At 37.4% G+C, this 13,923-nt stretch overlaps 1 protein-coding gene across 1 annotated transcript in view; it reads right to left on the bottom strand.

Annotated features, from left to right (window-relative positions):
- The window catches only part of MYO16 (myosin XVI), a 435,293-nt gene that overhangs the window by 337,118 nt on the left and 84,252 nt on the right, over window positions 1-13,923 (bottom strand). Inside the window, exons 8-9 of the mRNA XM_080660342.1 lie at window positions 13,842-13,917; window positions 10,620-10,773 (exon numbers count right to left, since the gene is read on the bottom strand). Of these exons, the coding sequence (XP_080516468.1) occupies window positions 10,620-10,773; window positions 13,842-13,917 (230 nt within the window). The remainder of the gene's footprint in view (window positions 1-10,619; window positions 10,774-13,841; window positions 13,918-13,923) is intronic.

Below are 13,923 nucleotides of genomic sequence, written 5' to 3' on the forward strand. Positions count from 1 at the left end.
GCATGCAGTAGTTGAGCTGAGATTTGAGCTCCAGAGCTTGTGTTCTTAACCACCATGTCACACTGCCTACACCTAAAAATCCACCCTCACATCTGTCAAAGTATTTCCTTACATATCTTTCCTTATCTAAATAATCTCATTTTTTTCTGGAGATTTAAAGAGGTTTTGCATATTAATAAAGCAGCAGTTTGATAATTTGGTTAGAAAATAGAAAGACAGTTCATTAAATACATAAAATCACCAATTATAAAGGATTTATAAAAGGAAGAAACAGCGAGTTTACTACAATAACAGGCTCCTTGAGAGCTACAGTAGGAAAGAAGATTGGTCCAGGAATACAGCCACCTCCTTCTCAGTCAGTTTTTACCTCGAGTTGGCCTGACCATTTAAGGCCTTCACAGTCTCTGGGTCACAGCTTCCCCTTTGTCAAATGCAGAAATTAGACTAGGTGATATCTAAGTGTATAGCAAACTCTATGATGCCAATATATAATCTTTCTTCATATCTTTTCACCTGCATTTTGAAAAAAATTATTTACCATTCAATAATACTATAGGGAATATACTCTAGGATCTATTACTAACAATAATTGCAAGTAGCAGGTTACAAATATTCTCTTCCTATCTAATAAAGAGGGAATATGCCAATTGACCATTATACCCTCACAAAGATGGCAGCACCCACAGCCAATAAGGAGGGAATATGCTAAATGACTGTCACGCCCTCAAAGATGGCGGCGCCTACAGGCACAAGATCATGGCGCCCAGTCCCCTCAGCCCCGCCAGGGTGGCAGGTGCGCGACATGGCCGGGCCCGCCCCCAGGCAGGTCCGGCAGCTCCGCGCACCTGCCTCAGGAGTCCCCCAGTCTCTTCAGGCCCCAGCCACCCAGGGCTGGCCCAAGGCACAGGCAAGCCTTGCATGGCAGCTGCCCAGCTGCCCAGGTACCACCCAAGGCTCAGGTAACCAGTGCGGCCAAGGCTTGCACTGCGGGCAGTGGCAGCAGCAAAGGTGTGATGGGGGCGTCGCCTTCCCTTGATCACCAGGTCGCCTCCTGCTGGGGTTCTTGTTCCAGCATTAAGAAGGGTTCAGCAATCTGGAGAAAGGCTGTGTGTAACTTAAGTAAGAGTCCAGAGATGAAAGATAATTTTGAAAGGCAATGGGGGTCAGAGGAGCCTGGCTGAAGAAACCAAGTTCTCCTTGTCTCAGAACCCCTTGCTTTTTATTAACACAAATTGTCCTAAGGCAAGGTGGAGATATACACTTCAAAGGGTAGGGTTTCATCTACAGAGGCATTGTCAGATTGGGGAATTGCCTGCAGCTGTTCAGGTGTTTGGCCAGCAGGAGGCAATAACATGTAGATTAAGATGCCCTGAGCTGTCTGGCAGCAAACAATTTAATGCATCCTTTTCAGGTTTGGGGAAATGCCTTTAGCCATTCCCAATAGGCGATAACATATGTGACTCAGCCCTTGTTGAGTCCCCAACTTCCATCAACCTTTTGATGAAACTTACAATTATGACATGCTGGAACTGGCTTCTGGCAGCCTCCCGCCCCTGAGGGCTCCAGGACTGTCAGAGGGGGCAGGCCGGGCTGAGGGACCCACCCTCCAGTGCATGAATTTTCATGCACTGGGTCTCCAGTATTTATATAAGAAAAAATGACTCCAAATAAAATTTAATTAAATGGCAATATATTAATTAGTAATGCACACATTTTTTATAAGGAAATTCAAATAATGTACCTAGGCTGATGGAATGTGATAATGTTTTAAACAACTATGGAACAACTTTTCTTTAGGTTTCTATTCCACTTTTTAACTGAAACATATTTTATGTATAATCATTGTGCTTAACAATAGCATTCAAATGTTAACTGTTATATATTTAAATTTTCACTGATCATCAATTTTTGGAATATAGACGTATTAAAATGCTATTTTTCTTTAAAAATGAATAATTTTAAATTATTGGTATTTACTTTAATACTCATTAAATGTTTATCAATCATGCAAAATATTTATAAGATTATTTTTTAAAAAATGAGAAGCAGTTGTGTATATAGAGCAAACACTGAACTTAAAAGTGGAAAAAAAAAACATATAAAGGATAAGAAGAAATATAATAATTACTACAAGTTTCATAAAAATTTAGACTAGTAATAAAGGACTTAACATTCTATTCATTTCAACTAAACTATGGAGAGTCTTCTTCCCAACTCTGGACCACTGACCTGGTTCTTCTAGCAATTATTTTCATTGTAAATTGTTTGTCTGCCACTTTGAAATGTAAATCTTCTGCAACCCAGCAATGCCTTTCTCAAGGACTTGAGAGTCATCCCTTTGACATGCAATCATAGGAAAGATAAAGCCCTTCTCCCAGTCTCTATGGAGGTAGGAGCCCAACTTCCATAAATGTGAACTGGCAAACAAGAATGACCTAATCACACTGACCAAGGTTCCTCAGAACATCCTCTATCCAGCACTTTCCCACTAGCTCACCCCAAGCTACAAAGCTATCTGGCCTTTTGTTTCACGGAGTTGAGCTCCTCTCTCTCTCTCTCTCTCTCTCTCTCTCTCTCTCTCTCTCTCTCTCTCCTCTCTCTTATTGGATAAAGTCTTTCTTGCATTTTTAACTTCTCTGGTTCATTTTTTTCTCTTATGCTAATGAGTGGGGGTTTTTTCTTGCTTCAGGATGAACTTTCCAAATTGTCTTCAATGAGAAAATATTATTTTGATTATAAAAAGAATTATTAGGGACAGAAATTTATCAGTGAGAAACAGAAAAAATAGGATTGAAATAGTATATTTTCTAAAACAAGGCTTTTGGTATGACAGGCTCAATAAACATAAAGAAAAGGAATAAGTATCATCTAAGAGTACTTTAGGTTAATGCAGAAGAGATAGCTTTAGCCTGACTGTGGAATGAATTAGATGGAACTATAACAGCAAACAACCAATTTCTAAACTCTACTGGATTTAGTCAAGACTTACTTATTTCTATGAACATAAAAGGCATGCCATGCAGAGCAAGTGTGCCTGTAGGAACTGAGATTTTATTTCAGAAAATGGAAACAGGAGCATAATAAAATGAAACTAACAAAGGCAACAATTATTGGCCATTATATCTAAAGCAATTTTAGAAAACCATAAAGAACAAATAAAATTTACTCTACTGAGATATATTAGGCCAATGAAGACAAAAATCTATTAGAAACAAATGTGAAGAAATGGCATATGTGGCTCAGTTATTTTGTTGGTTAAAGTAATGGACTGAATAAATACTTCTTAATTTTAACACTTGGAACATAGCTACATAAGTTATTTATTATAGGGAATTTGGGATTTTCTGTGTCTATAAAATAAGAGAATGATCCAAAAATTAACATTGAATGAAATAGTTCCTGGAGAGTTTTAAATTAATTGATTTCTTTCTTTAGTCCCCCCCCCCCACACACACACAAATGACTTTAGTTTTTATAAGAAAAAATATTTATAATTTAAAAAGCCACTTTGGTAGAATATGACATGTCTAAAACCCAAAAAATAATTTCAATGTGATTGTGGTAGGATTAAAATTTATATTGCTTTTACAACATCTCATATTCATCTCAGTAATTCTCAATAGATATCTGCAAAAAAATTTTAATCCAAATGTGACAAGTATTACATTTGCTTGAAGTGCTGAATAGGTATATAATATATGATATTTATAGGAAACAATATTATTATTCATTAAGTATGATGTTTAAAGCCAATCACCAAAGTCTGAGGCATAACTGAAATTGCTTTCTTTACATGAAGCTTGCATAAGAAGATTTCACTCTAAATATTATTGCTGCTCAAAAGCGAAGTCTCTAAATAAGACACAGTTTCCTTTTTTAATAGGTGCCAATATTTTGAAATGCACTTACATATTATTTCTTTCATACATGAAGCTAGTATAAATGAAGCATGTTTCTGATCCCTGGAAACTTTTATTAAACAGTTGTAATAAACTTTGATACACAAACACAAAGGTTCTGGTGGAAGCGCCTTGTACGTCATGAATCCCTCCGGACCACAAGCTAAAAAAGTCCAGATTGCTCACAGCCAGCCACAGCTCCCCTGATATCTACAACAACAGTACAAGGTCCTCCAATTAAAATGAAGACTCTGAAGAATCTAGAACTAGGTGTCTGGTCAAACTTTATCTCAGGTGATGTTATTTTACTGCACAACGGTCACTGAGACTGCTGATTTTGAAGATGCTTGGGTCATCAGGGTCAGTAGTAAATTTTCAACAACTGCCTTACAGGTGTAACCAGAGATATGATGCTCAACCAGCAGAAGTGAGGGAATTAATGTCTGTAGTGCAATTCTACCTAAGGGTCTTAGAATAAAGTGCACGTTGCAGTGCTTATCCAGGCATCTAAATTACAAGGAGCCATTTGCACAATGACTGTCCCCATGTGCTGTGATTAGGCATGGGCCAAATGCTAGCTCCCTCATATGCATAATTTTTTTTTTAGATCTGCATGGCAAGATTGTGCATACCACGAGGCTATGAAGATGCTGAGACCATCTTCCTGAGCTTGTTCCTGCACTGGGCTGGAGAACATGAACAAAGAATCCAAAGAACTTGGATTCTAATTGCAGTTGCCACTGATTAGCTATACTCTCAAGTCTGTCTCACCTCTGGGCTTCTGTTTCTCTGTAAATAAAATGTGGATAATTATGCCTATCCATCCTAAGTCCTGGAGTTAAATGAAGACCAATGGAAATGATTATTAAAATTGCTTTGATATGTAAACCATATTTATTTTCCTTTGAGGAACAAAGGCAATAGGAAAAAAAATCACTGTGTAGCCACAAGTTGGCTTGCTTTTGAATGAATACAATAAGTTGAGCCTGTTTCATAATTGTGGTACCTTCAAGGCTTTCCACAAAATCTTCTTAAGCCTATTGTTAGTCTCAGGCTTTACTGTGGTCAAGAAGGAAACAAAAGTCATACTGAGCCACTCAAAAATCCCCACAGGGTATTTCTCTTTGGAGATGGCTATTTGGCTGAAACCACCCTCGGATTTTTTCCTGTCCTCAAGTCCCTTTTCCTATAGCCCTCAGCCCTGCTCAGCCCTGCCCCCTCTTAGACTTTTCTTAGTCCCACACAGAGCAATACCTTCTCTCCATCCCAAGTTCCAGATGTCTCAGAAGCACTGGAGACCCACACCTTAAGCAACCTAATCAAAGGATACAAGCTGGTCTTCTCTGAAATTGGATTTTCTTTCCAGCTGACTAGAAAATAAGGTTTTCGGCATATGGTTATAATCAGTTGCAAAGCACCAAGCTGAGAGCCTAATTCCATTGTCTTCTTGTCAGTAGCCAGAGGCCTTTACTCTTTAGATGATTTGCTGACAGTTCACAGATGAATAAAGAACATTATTTTTTTCTTTTTGTCATTTCTCTAGCACTTATGTAGTATTACAAGGAGCCAGTTACTGCTCTAAGCACTTTTATAAATATTAACTACTCAGCTATTCATCAAGAAAAAGCCCAGGAGACAAGCATCATCAATCACCACCATCATCGCTCGGTGGTGTACTGCAGAACCATTTTGAGGCTGACCACCTAGAGTTAGCATAGAAGCCACAAGTTAAGGGCATCATCTCAAACAAGGCTGCCACCACTTCAGATGCCAGCCACACATTTGGGAATCTCTATGCCACCTACCCTTGGACCAACTAACTACAACTGTTGGGGTTCCCATAACCCCCCTCAGGTTAGATAATTCACTAGAACTCACAGTACTTGGGAAAACAGTATACCTGCTATTAATACAGCTGTGTTATAGAGGATACAAATCAGGACCAGCCAAACAAATAGATGCACAGGGTGTGGCTGGGAGGGTCCTGAATGCCGAGCTTTCATGTCCTCTCCCGATGGAGTCAAGGCACATCACCCTCCCAGAATATTGATCTGTTCACCAACCAATAAGTCCATCAAGCTTGTTGTCAGAGTTTTTTTTGGGGTTTCATTATGTAAGCATGATGGACTCTATCTTTGGCCATGTGTTTGAACTCAGTCTCCAGTCTTTGTACCCTTCCGATGGTCAGACTGGCTCAATGCCCCCATCTTTTAATCACATCATTAGATTTTCTGGTGTGACCAGCCCCCTCCTTGAATCATAAATGTAAGTATTATCTAAGAGAATCTATGTTAGCAAACATTTAAGTATGATCCAAGGGGCTTTTGAATAACAAAGACACTTGAGAATTCTAAGGAATTAAGAGACTCCCCTCTCAGGAGATAGCAATAAAGGCCTGGCTAAATACCCATATTTTACACTTGAGGAAAAATGTGGCAAAGAGTTTCATTATGTTACCCAAGCCCCAGAACCAGTAAGTACAGAACCCAGTAAGGGAAACCTCTTCCAGATTACAGACTGTCTTCTGAAGTTGGCATACTAAACATTCAACCTAAATTGACAATGTGTCGCAGCTAAAGCTGACTGACCGTAACAGTGAAACTCAGTTAACAATTTCCTCTTTAAAGCCAAATCAGCCAAAACCGGTTTGGCTCAGTGGATAGAGCGTCGGCCTGCGGACTGAGGGGTCCCGGGTTCGATTCCGGTCAAGGGCATGTACCTGGGTTGCGGGCACATCCCCAGTGGGGGGTGTGCAGGAGGCAGCTGATCGATGTTTCTCTCTCATCGATGTTTCTAGCTCTCTATCCCTCTCCCTTCCTCTCTGTAAAATATCAATAAAATATGTTTTAAAAAAAAAAAAAAAAAAGACCATCCTCAAGGGTGTTTTCTGAGAAACCTTTAAAAAAATAAATAAATAAATAAATAAAGCCAAATCAGAACTTTTAGAATCACAAATAAAAAGGCCCTTCTCACAGCAAAAGAAACCATCAACAAAACAACAAGAAAGCCCACTGCATGGGCGAACATATTTGCCAATGTTATCTCCAATAAGGGTTTAATCTCCAACATTTACAGGGAATTCATACAACTTAACAAAAGGAAGATAAACAACCCAATCAAAAATGGGCAACAGACCTAAACAGATACTTTTTTAAAGAGGTCATAAGCAAGGCTGAGAGACATATGAAAACATGCTCAAAGTCACTAATCATCCGAGAGATGCAAATCAAAACAACAATGAGGTACCATCTCACACCTGTTAGAATGGCTATCATCAACAAATCAACAAAGGACAAGTGCTGGCGAAGATGCGGAGAAAAAAAGGAACCCTAGTGCACTGCTGGTGGGAATGCAGACTGGTGCAGCCACTGTGGAGAACAGTATGGAGTTTCCTCAAAAAAACTAAAAATGGAACTCCCATTTGATCAGTGATCCCACTTCTAGAAATATGGCCCAAGAAACTAGAAACATCAGTCAGAAAGAATATATGCACCCCTATATTCATAGCAGCACAATTCACCATAGCTAAGATTTGGAAACAGCCTAAGTGCCCATCAGCAGATGAGTGGATTAGAAAACTGTGGTACATCTACACAATGGAATACTACACTGCTATAAAAAGGAAGGATCTCCTACCATTTGCAACAGCATGGATGGAGCTGGAGAGCATTATGTTAAGCGAAATAAGTCAGTCAGAGAAAGATAAATATCACAGGCTCTCACTCATTTGTGGATTACAATGAACAACATAAACTGATGAATAAAAACAGATCCAGAAACAGATAAGCATGAAACAGACTGTCAAACTCCATCAATGCTATTGGAGCCGGAAGGCAAGGGAGGGAGGGGTTAGGGGAAGAGATCAACCAAAGGACTTGTATGCATGCATATAAGCCTAACCATAGGACACAGACACCAAGGGGGTTAGGGCATGAGTGGGGGCAGTAGTGGGGGGACGCAATGGGGGGATAAGGACACATATAATACCTTAAACAATAAAAAAAGGAAAAAAGAAAATGTCCTTCTCACAGAAACAGTGTAAGGTTGGGTATATTTGTGTGTGTTGACTCAGGTCACTAAAGTCTGAGCACCAGACAGTGATATAAAAAGGACAGTGATAGTACTTTCAGGTAATGTGTTGAGGGTTAAATGGCATTATCCATGTAAACCACTTTGCACAAGTCCTGACACCTTCTAACCGCAAACAAAAAGCTTTTATTGTTGTTATTATAAATTATCATTAGTTAATATTAATAAGTGCAAACCCACAATTGTTTAGTAAATTAATCTATTTAGGCATTGTGCAGATTTTTTGTGACTTCCAACTCAACAACTCCATGAAATAGAAAATTAGAAAAAAAGTTAGCACATATCAGAACTTCTCCATGATTAAAAACCCTAGGAGAGCATTTCTATGTTCAAATACCAAAGGGTATATTCAGCAGCAGCTGGTTCCGTAGCAGCAATAACAGTGTTTAGGCACAGACAGGAGGCACCCAGTCAGCAGGAAAGAAAGAATGCAGTAGGGAACAGCAGTCAAATATGAGAACAGTTGTTGTAAATTTAAAGCTGAGAGAGGAAACCTACAAGCTTTACAAATAGAGACCAGATAGGGAATATTATACTTGGAAGAATTTTGGAGTTAAATCTAACCTGCTCATTTGAGACATGAACTTGAAAATAAGGCAACAAATAAAGACCATAATACTGTTCACTGGATAGAAGAGAGATTAGAAACATGAAATATGTGATAATCCAATAATATAGGAATATCCTATTAATTATATATTAAAATAAAGAAAGACATTTACTAATAATGGTGAGACACAGTAAAAGTGATGTCCTTATTCTGGCTAATTCATGATTTATCACACAAAATAAAGCTTAGAACATGGAATAAGATAACCCATGAATGTTCTTAGTATAGTGTCTGACATAAAAATTTACAACAAAGTTATAAAAATACAATCCAGTCCTGGTAGGGTGGCTCAGCTGGTTGAAGCATCAGTTGGTTGTGGGTTCCATTTCCAATCAAAGCACATACCTAGGTTGCGGTTTGAACCCTGGTTGGTGCACATACTAGAGGCAACTGATTGATGTTTCTCCCTCACATAGATGTTTTTCTCTATCTCTCAAGTCAATAAAACATATCCTCGGTGAGGATCAAAACAACAATCCAATCCAATAATGAATATATCTTAGTATTAAGTAGAGGTCAGTGTGTTTACATATGGATTTAGCCTCTGATTTATCTAGATTAATTTTAAACTAAAAGTGTTTTTGAATGCCAGCGAGATGGAACAGGCTCTAAAATAAGATTTTTCCTCTTTGAGCTCACGTATTCATTATAACAGCCTTGGGGCATGTCTGTAGGCAGCATCTTTTCAAATTCCCAGGAAGAGAAATGGAGCCATGGTAATTATGAGCCTCCTTCTACATTTATGAAGCAGAATGAATTGTCTGAATCTGGGAAGAATTTCTCCTCAGTCCCTGTCTCCTTCTTCTTGCAGCAAGCCTTCCTGCAGAGAGCACAGCTCTTCCTCTTCCTCCACACTGTTACCTGGTCTGGGAGTCCCTCCCTTGGGAGGCCTGGTCTGGTTTCTAAGTGCCTTGTTGGTAGAGCTGCCTAACAATGGAATATACTCACAAACCCTTTCAGCTGCCACATGTAGCTATGTCCTCCCATGTACCCTCTATCATTGAGTAGGTGTGATTTGGAATCCATTTTTCTCTTTGATTATTTCTCCAATTGTCCAGAAACTAGATAGTGCTATTTAGTCAAGGTCCCCTCAAATATCCCAAATACGTATTAGACATAATCGCCACTGTCAGAAAAGAAACGTGTTTATACAAGGAGGTAACTGCCTCAAGGTCTCACTGGTTGTGCACAGCAGATTTTGCTTTCAACCTGAATTATATTTTATCTTTTTGCTTTATGTGTTTATTTCTTTTGTTGATATATAATTCACAGAGCACAAAATACACGTTTTTAAAGTGTACACTTCTCTGCTTTTTATATTCACAGGTTTGTGTAACCACCTACTTCCAGAACATTTCCATCATTTCCAAAGATTCACATCCATTCAGAGACACTCCTCTTTACCCCTTCAGCCCACACCTGGAAAATACTAATATGCTTACTGTTTTCATGGATTTGAGAATTCTGGACTTTTCATATCAATGGGATCATATCATATATGGACTTTTGTTTCTCACTTTGTCCATTTAGCATGATGTTTTTAAGGTATATCCCCCTTGCAGCATGTGTTCGTATTTAGGAGATATTTTAGACAACAACAAAAAATCATTGGTCTTACACTTTAGAGAGAAAAAAATGAATATTTATATTTCCTACCTTAGGAAATTTAGCCATATGGGTCATTGAAAACCTTACGTACCCGTTTAGCTAAAAAACATGGAGTGTCTTTAAAATATTATCTCTGATCTCATGGTGACAAATATATCTAATTACTGAAATAGTAATGTTTTACAAAATCAGAGCATATTCATAAGAGTAGGCTAAACTCGTGATTGTCAACATGTATCTTTTGATAAATATATTAACATGTAGCTTCAATTTTCTAGCTTTCAGTTGAGAGATAGGCTTAATATTGACTCCAGAATGAATGACTAGTGATTAGAGGGGAAGACAAATGAGAATAACTAAGTCAGCAGAGAACCAGGTCTATGGCTTTCTTCTTGTATGAAGAAGGCACTTACAGCTTACTGGAAAGAGCTGGCAGGTCACGAAGGATCTCTTCATAGGGTTCCTCTTGTGCTAAGGTAGGCACAGATAAAGGCTCTTCCATTTTTCCTTCCCAGGCAATTTCGGCTTTCAGCAGCATTTCCTCAATAAACTCAGATGCAGCGATATCTACATGAACCAATAAGAAAATCAGAAAAAGTGGACAGTGAAACCACAGAAAACTATTTACTTTCAATAGTTCTGAAAACGCTAAAATTTATCAGCACATGTAGCAAAAATAAAAACATTAAATATTTATGCCAGGAACAAAATCGCAGTGCTGCCATTTAAAAATACTGTCTTTTTCACATTAGTGACATATTTAATTATAACTGAAATGAAAACATATAAAAATAATTTCACTAAGAATGATGTGTAAAATGTAAATCATTGAGAAGCTAAGCTTGAGAGAACTTAATGTCATTTTATTGTCAGGAAACTCTTCATCTTGGTGAATATGAAGCAAAATGATAAAAAATATTATACCTTCAGAATGACTGGGCTATTATAAAACATGTAGTAAGAATTCTAAAACATTTTACTAAATGGGTAGATATACAAATAAATAGCTGTGTATTAAAACAGTGTGTCTAGCCTCTCTATCTGAAATATGAATTATTATAGTTCCTTATAAATTACACATTAACAGTGACATCTGAACATATCTGGACAGCAATAAAGATGGGAATTAATCAACTTATACTTATTAACAAATGATACTGGAAATCAATAAATCCTGAGAAAAATTCACATTAATAACTATTAGGAACCTATGGAGTCACCTGCTCCTTTCAACCCTCGTAACTAAACTGCATGACCATCTTTTTCTATAAACTTGACTTATGTAGTTTTATGGGCTGGAAGCAGTAATTCACCTACCACAGGAAAGTATTTATACCAGGATTTTATCATCATTTACTTCAGGTTAAATCATAATCATATAATGAGTAGGAGGCTGCTCAGTTTCTTTACCTAGGGAGATTATTTCTGCCTCACCTAACAGCTATGCCACAAACTGATTTTATTTCCCCAGATAATTTTTATGTGTCCATTCCAAGTTTAAGAAACACAAAACAGCAAGAACCTAATATGGCACTGTGATAATTTTCATTTGTTCAGTAAAAATATGTGTCAAGTTCACTTCTCTCTGCACTATTGTTTTATTTGGTTCATTCTTCTTGCTCTTTGATAAGATGCTGGGATATCCTGCATTTATTTTTAACCTCTCACTGCATTATTGGTTTTTGTCACTTGTGTGTGAGAGAAATATTTTCATTCAATTAATAAATGTTTATTGAGGGTCTACTATGATCACATCATTGTGTCTCTCATGACCAACATGGCATAGAAAAGGGTTTACGTTGATGGTAGACATAGCATGACCAACAGGGACAAAATTGTCTGAGTCGTCATACACTATGCTGGAGGTGATCAGGCTGAGTCTAGACCAGGAATTTATTCATTCCCTAGGGCTCCAGAACTGTCCATTACCTTGGATGTCAGTTTGGCACAGTTGACACTAGACCTAAAAGATGAAGTGTGACAGATGGGAGCCTATGCAATCAAGGGTCAATCATATTTATTCCCTTCTCTGAGCAAGAAGCTAAGGATATGAACTTGAAATTGTGATCTGTTAGAACTAGACTAGAGTTAACAGAGGGTGTGATATATTTCAAAATACTGGTAAATATATTTATTAAAAAATAGAAGAAAACTATTGATTCATATTTATTAGACATACTTTTTTGTTGTTCATGTTAAAATTACTACACTATCATTAATATTAGCCTGTTCTAATGTTTGACACTGTCAAGCTATTAGTTCTGTTTATTAAATCGTCAGTTTATTTTAGCAAAGATAAAAAAAACACTCAATAATAATACTTAATTCCAATAATGTGAGAAATAGAGCAAATCCCTCATCCTGACTTAAACTAGATGTTTATCAATTAATAATACTCCCTCCCAAAAAATATATCAAATAAGAAATTTGAGGCTGGTAGAAGAATAAGTAAATATAAGTTATTCAGATCAATTACTACCATCAAAATTTTTATATTATTTTGTTCCTTATACTAGACTTTTCTCTTTGTTGTTTAGAATTATTTTTTAAAATATGTTTTTATTAATTTCAGAGAGAGGGAGAGAGAGAGACAGAAGGATAAAAACAAAAATGATGAGAGAGAATCATCAACTGGTTGCCTCCTGCATGCCCCCTACTGGGAATTGAGCCCAAAACCTGGGCATGTGCCCTAACTGGGAATTGAACTGTGACTTTGTAGTTCATGGGTGGACACTCAACCAAGGAGCCACACTGGTCAGGATAGAATTCTTCTTTTAATATACTAAAGTAATTTATGAGTAGTAGCATTGTTGTCAAATTTTCTAAAAGCTAAAAAATGAACATTGCATCCATTTTTCAACTACATATATGAATATATAAAAGAACACTAGTAAAAAGAACTGTAGCCCTGGCTGGGTAGCTCAGTCGGTTACAGTGTCATCCCGATATGCCAAGGTTGCAGGGTCAATTCCTGGTCAGGGCACATACAAGAATCAACCAATGAATGCATAAATAAGTGGAAAAACAAATCAATGTTTCTCTCTCCTTCTCTTTCTCTCCCTCCCTTCCTTCCTCTTTCTCTTCTTTCCTCTCTCTCTCTAAAAAAATAAAAATAAAAATAAAAATTATATATATATATATATATATTACAACTTTAGAAATTTTCAAAAATATATTTTTTAAATAAATAACATTAAACTAAGTTTTTTAAACTTTTAAATTATCTTAGCATATTAGTCTCTATTTCTAGCAGTATAAATATCTGTGCAGAAAAAAATACTGTTATGTTACTAATTAAAAATACCCTAATGAACAAGCATGCATTAGGTCTGATGAGAAACTAACAAAAGCAAAAAAAAAAATCTTTTGAAGTAATGACACTGCAGGAATCACCGCCCTGGAAAGAAAATTGTAAGGAAGAACACAGTAACCCATTAACGTAACTGCTCTCTAATGTCCCCTTGTCCTGGATCAGGGCATCTGAATTGTGAATCATATTAAACTGGGAAGGTTTCAACAGAGCTTCTCAGAAAGGCTGACTCTCATTTCCTAGCTACACTCATGATGAACAACTTACATATGACACAGGAAGGAAACAGTGACTGCTCAGTGGTCCCAGGACGCTCATAACCTACCTGAGGCCTTCTCTTCATTGCAGTTCAGAAGGTTTGGATTTGCCTGATGCATCAAAAGAAGTTTCACCAGGTTTGTCTGAAA

This window comes from Plecotus auritus (assembly GCF_963455305.1).
Source record: "Plecotus auritus genome assembly, chromosome: 3".
Taxonomy (NCBI): domain Eukaryota; kingdom Metazoa; phylum Chordata; class Mammalia; order Chiroptera; family Vespertilionidae; genus Plecotus; species Plecotus auritus.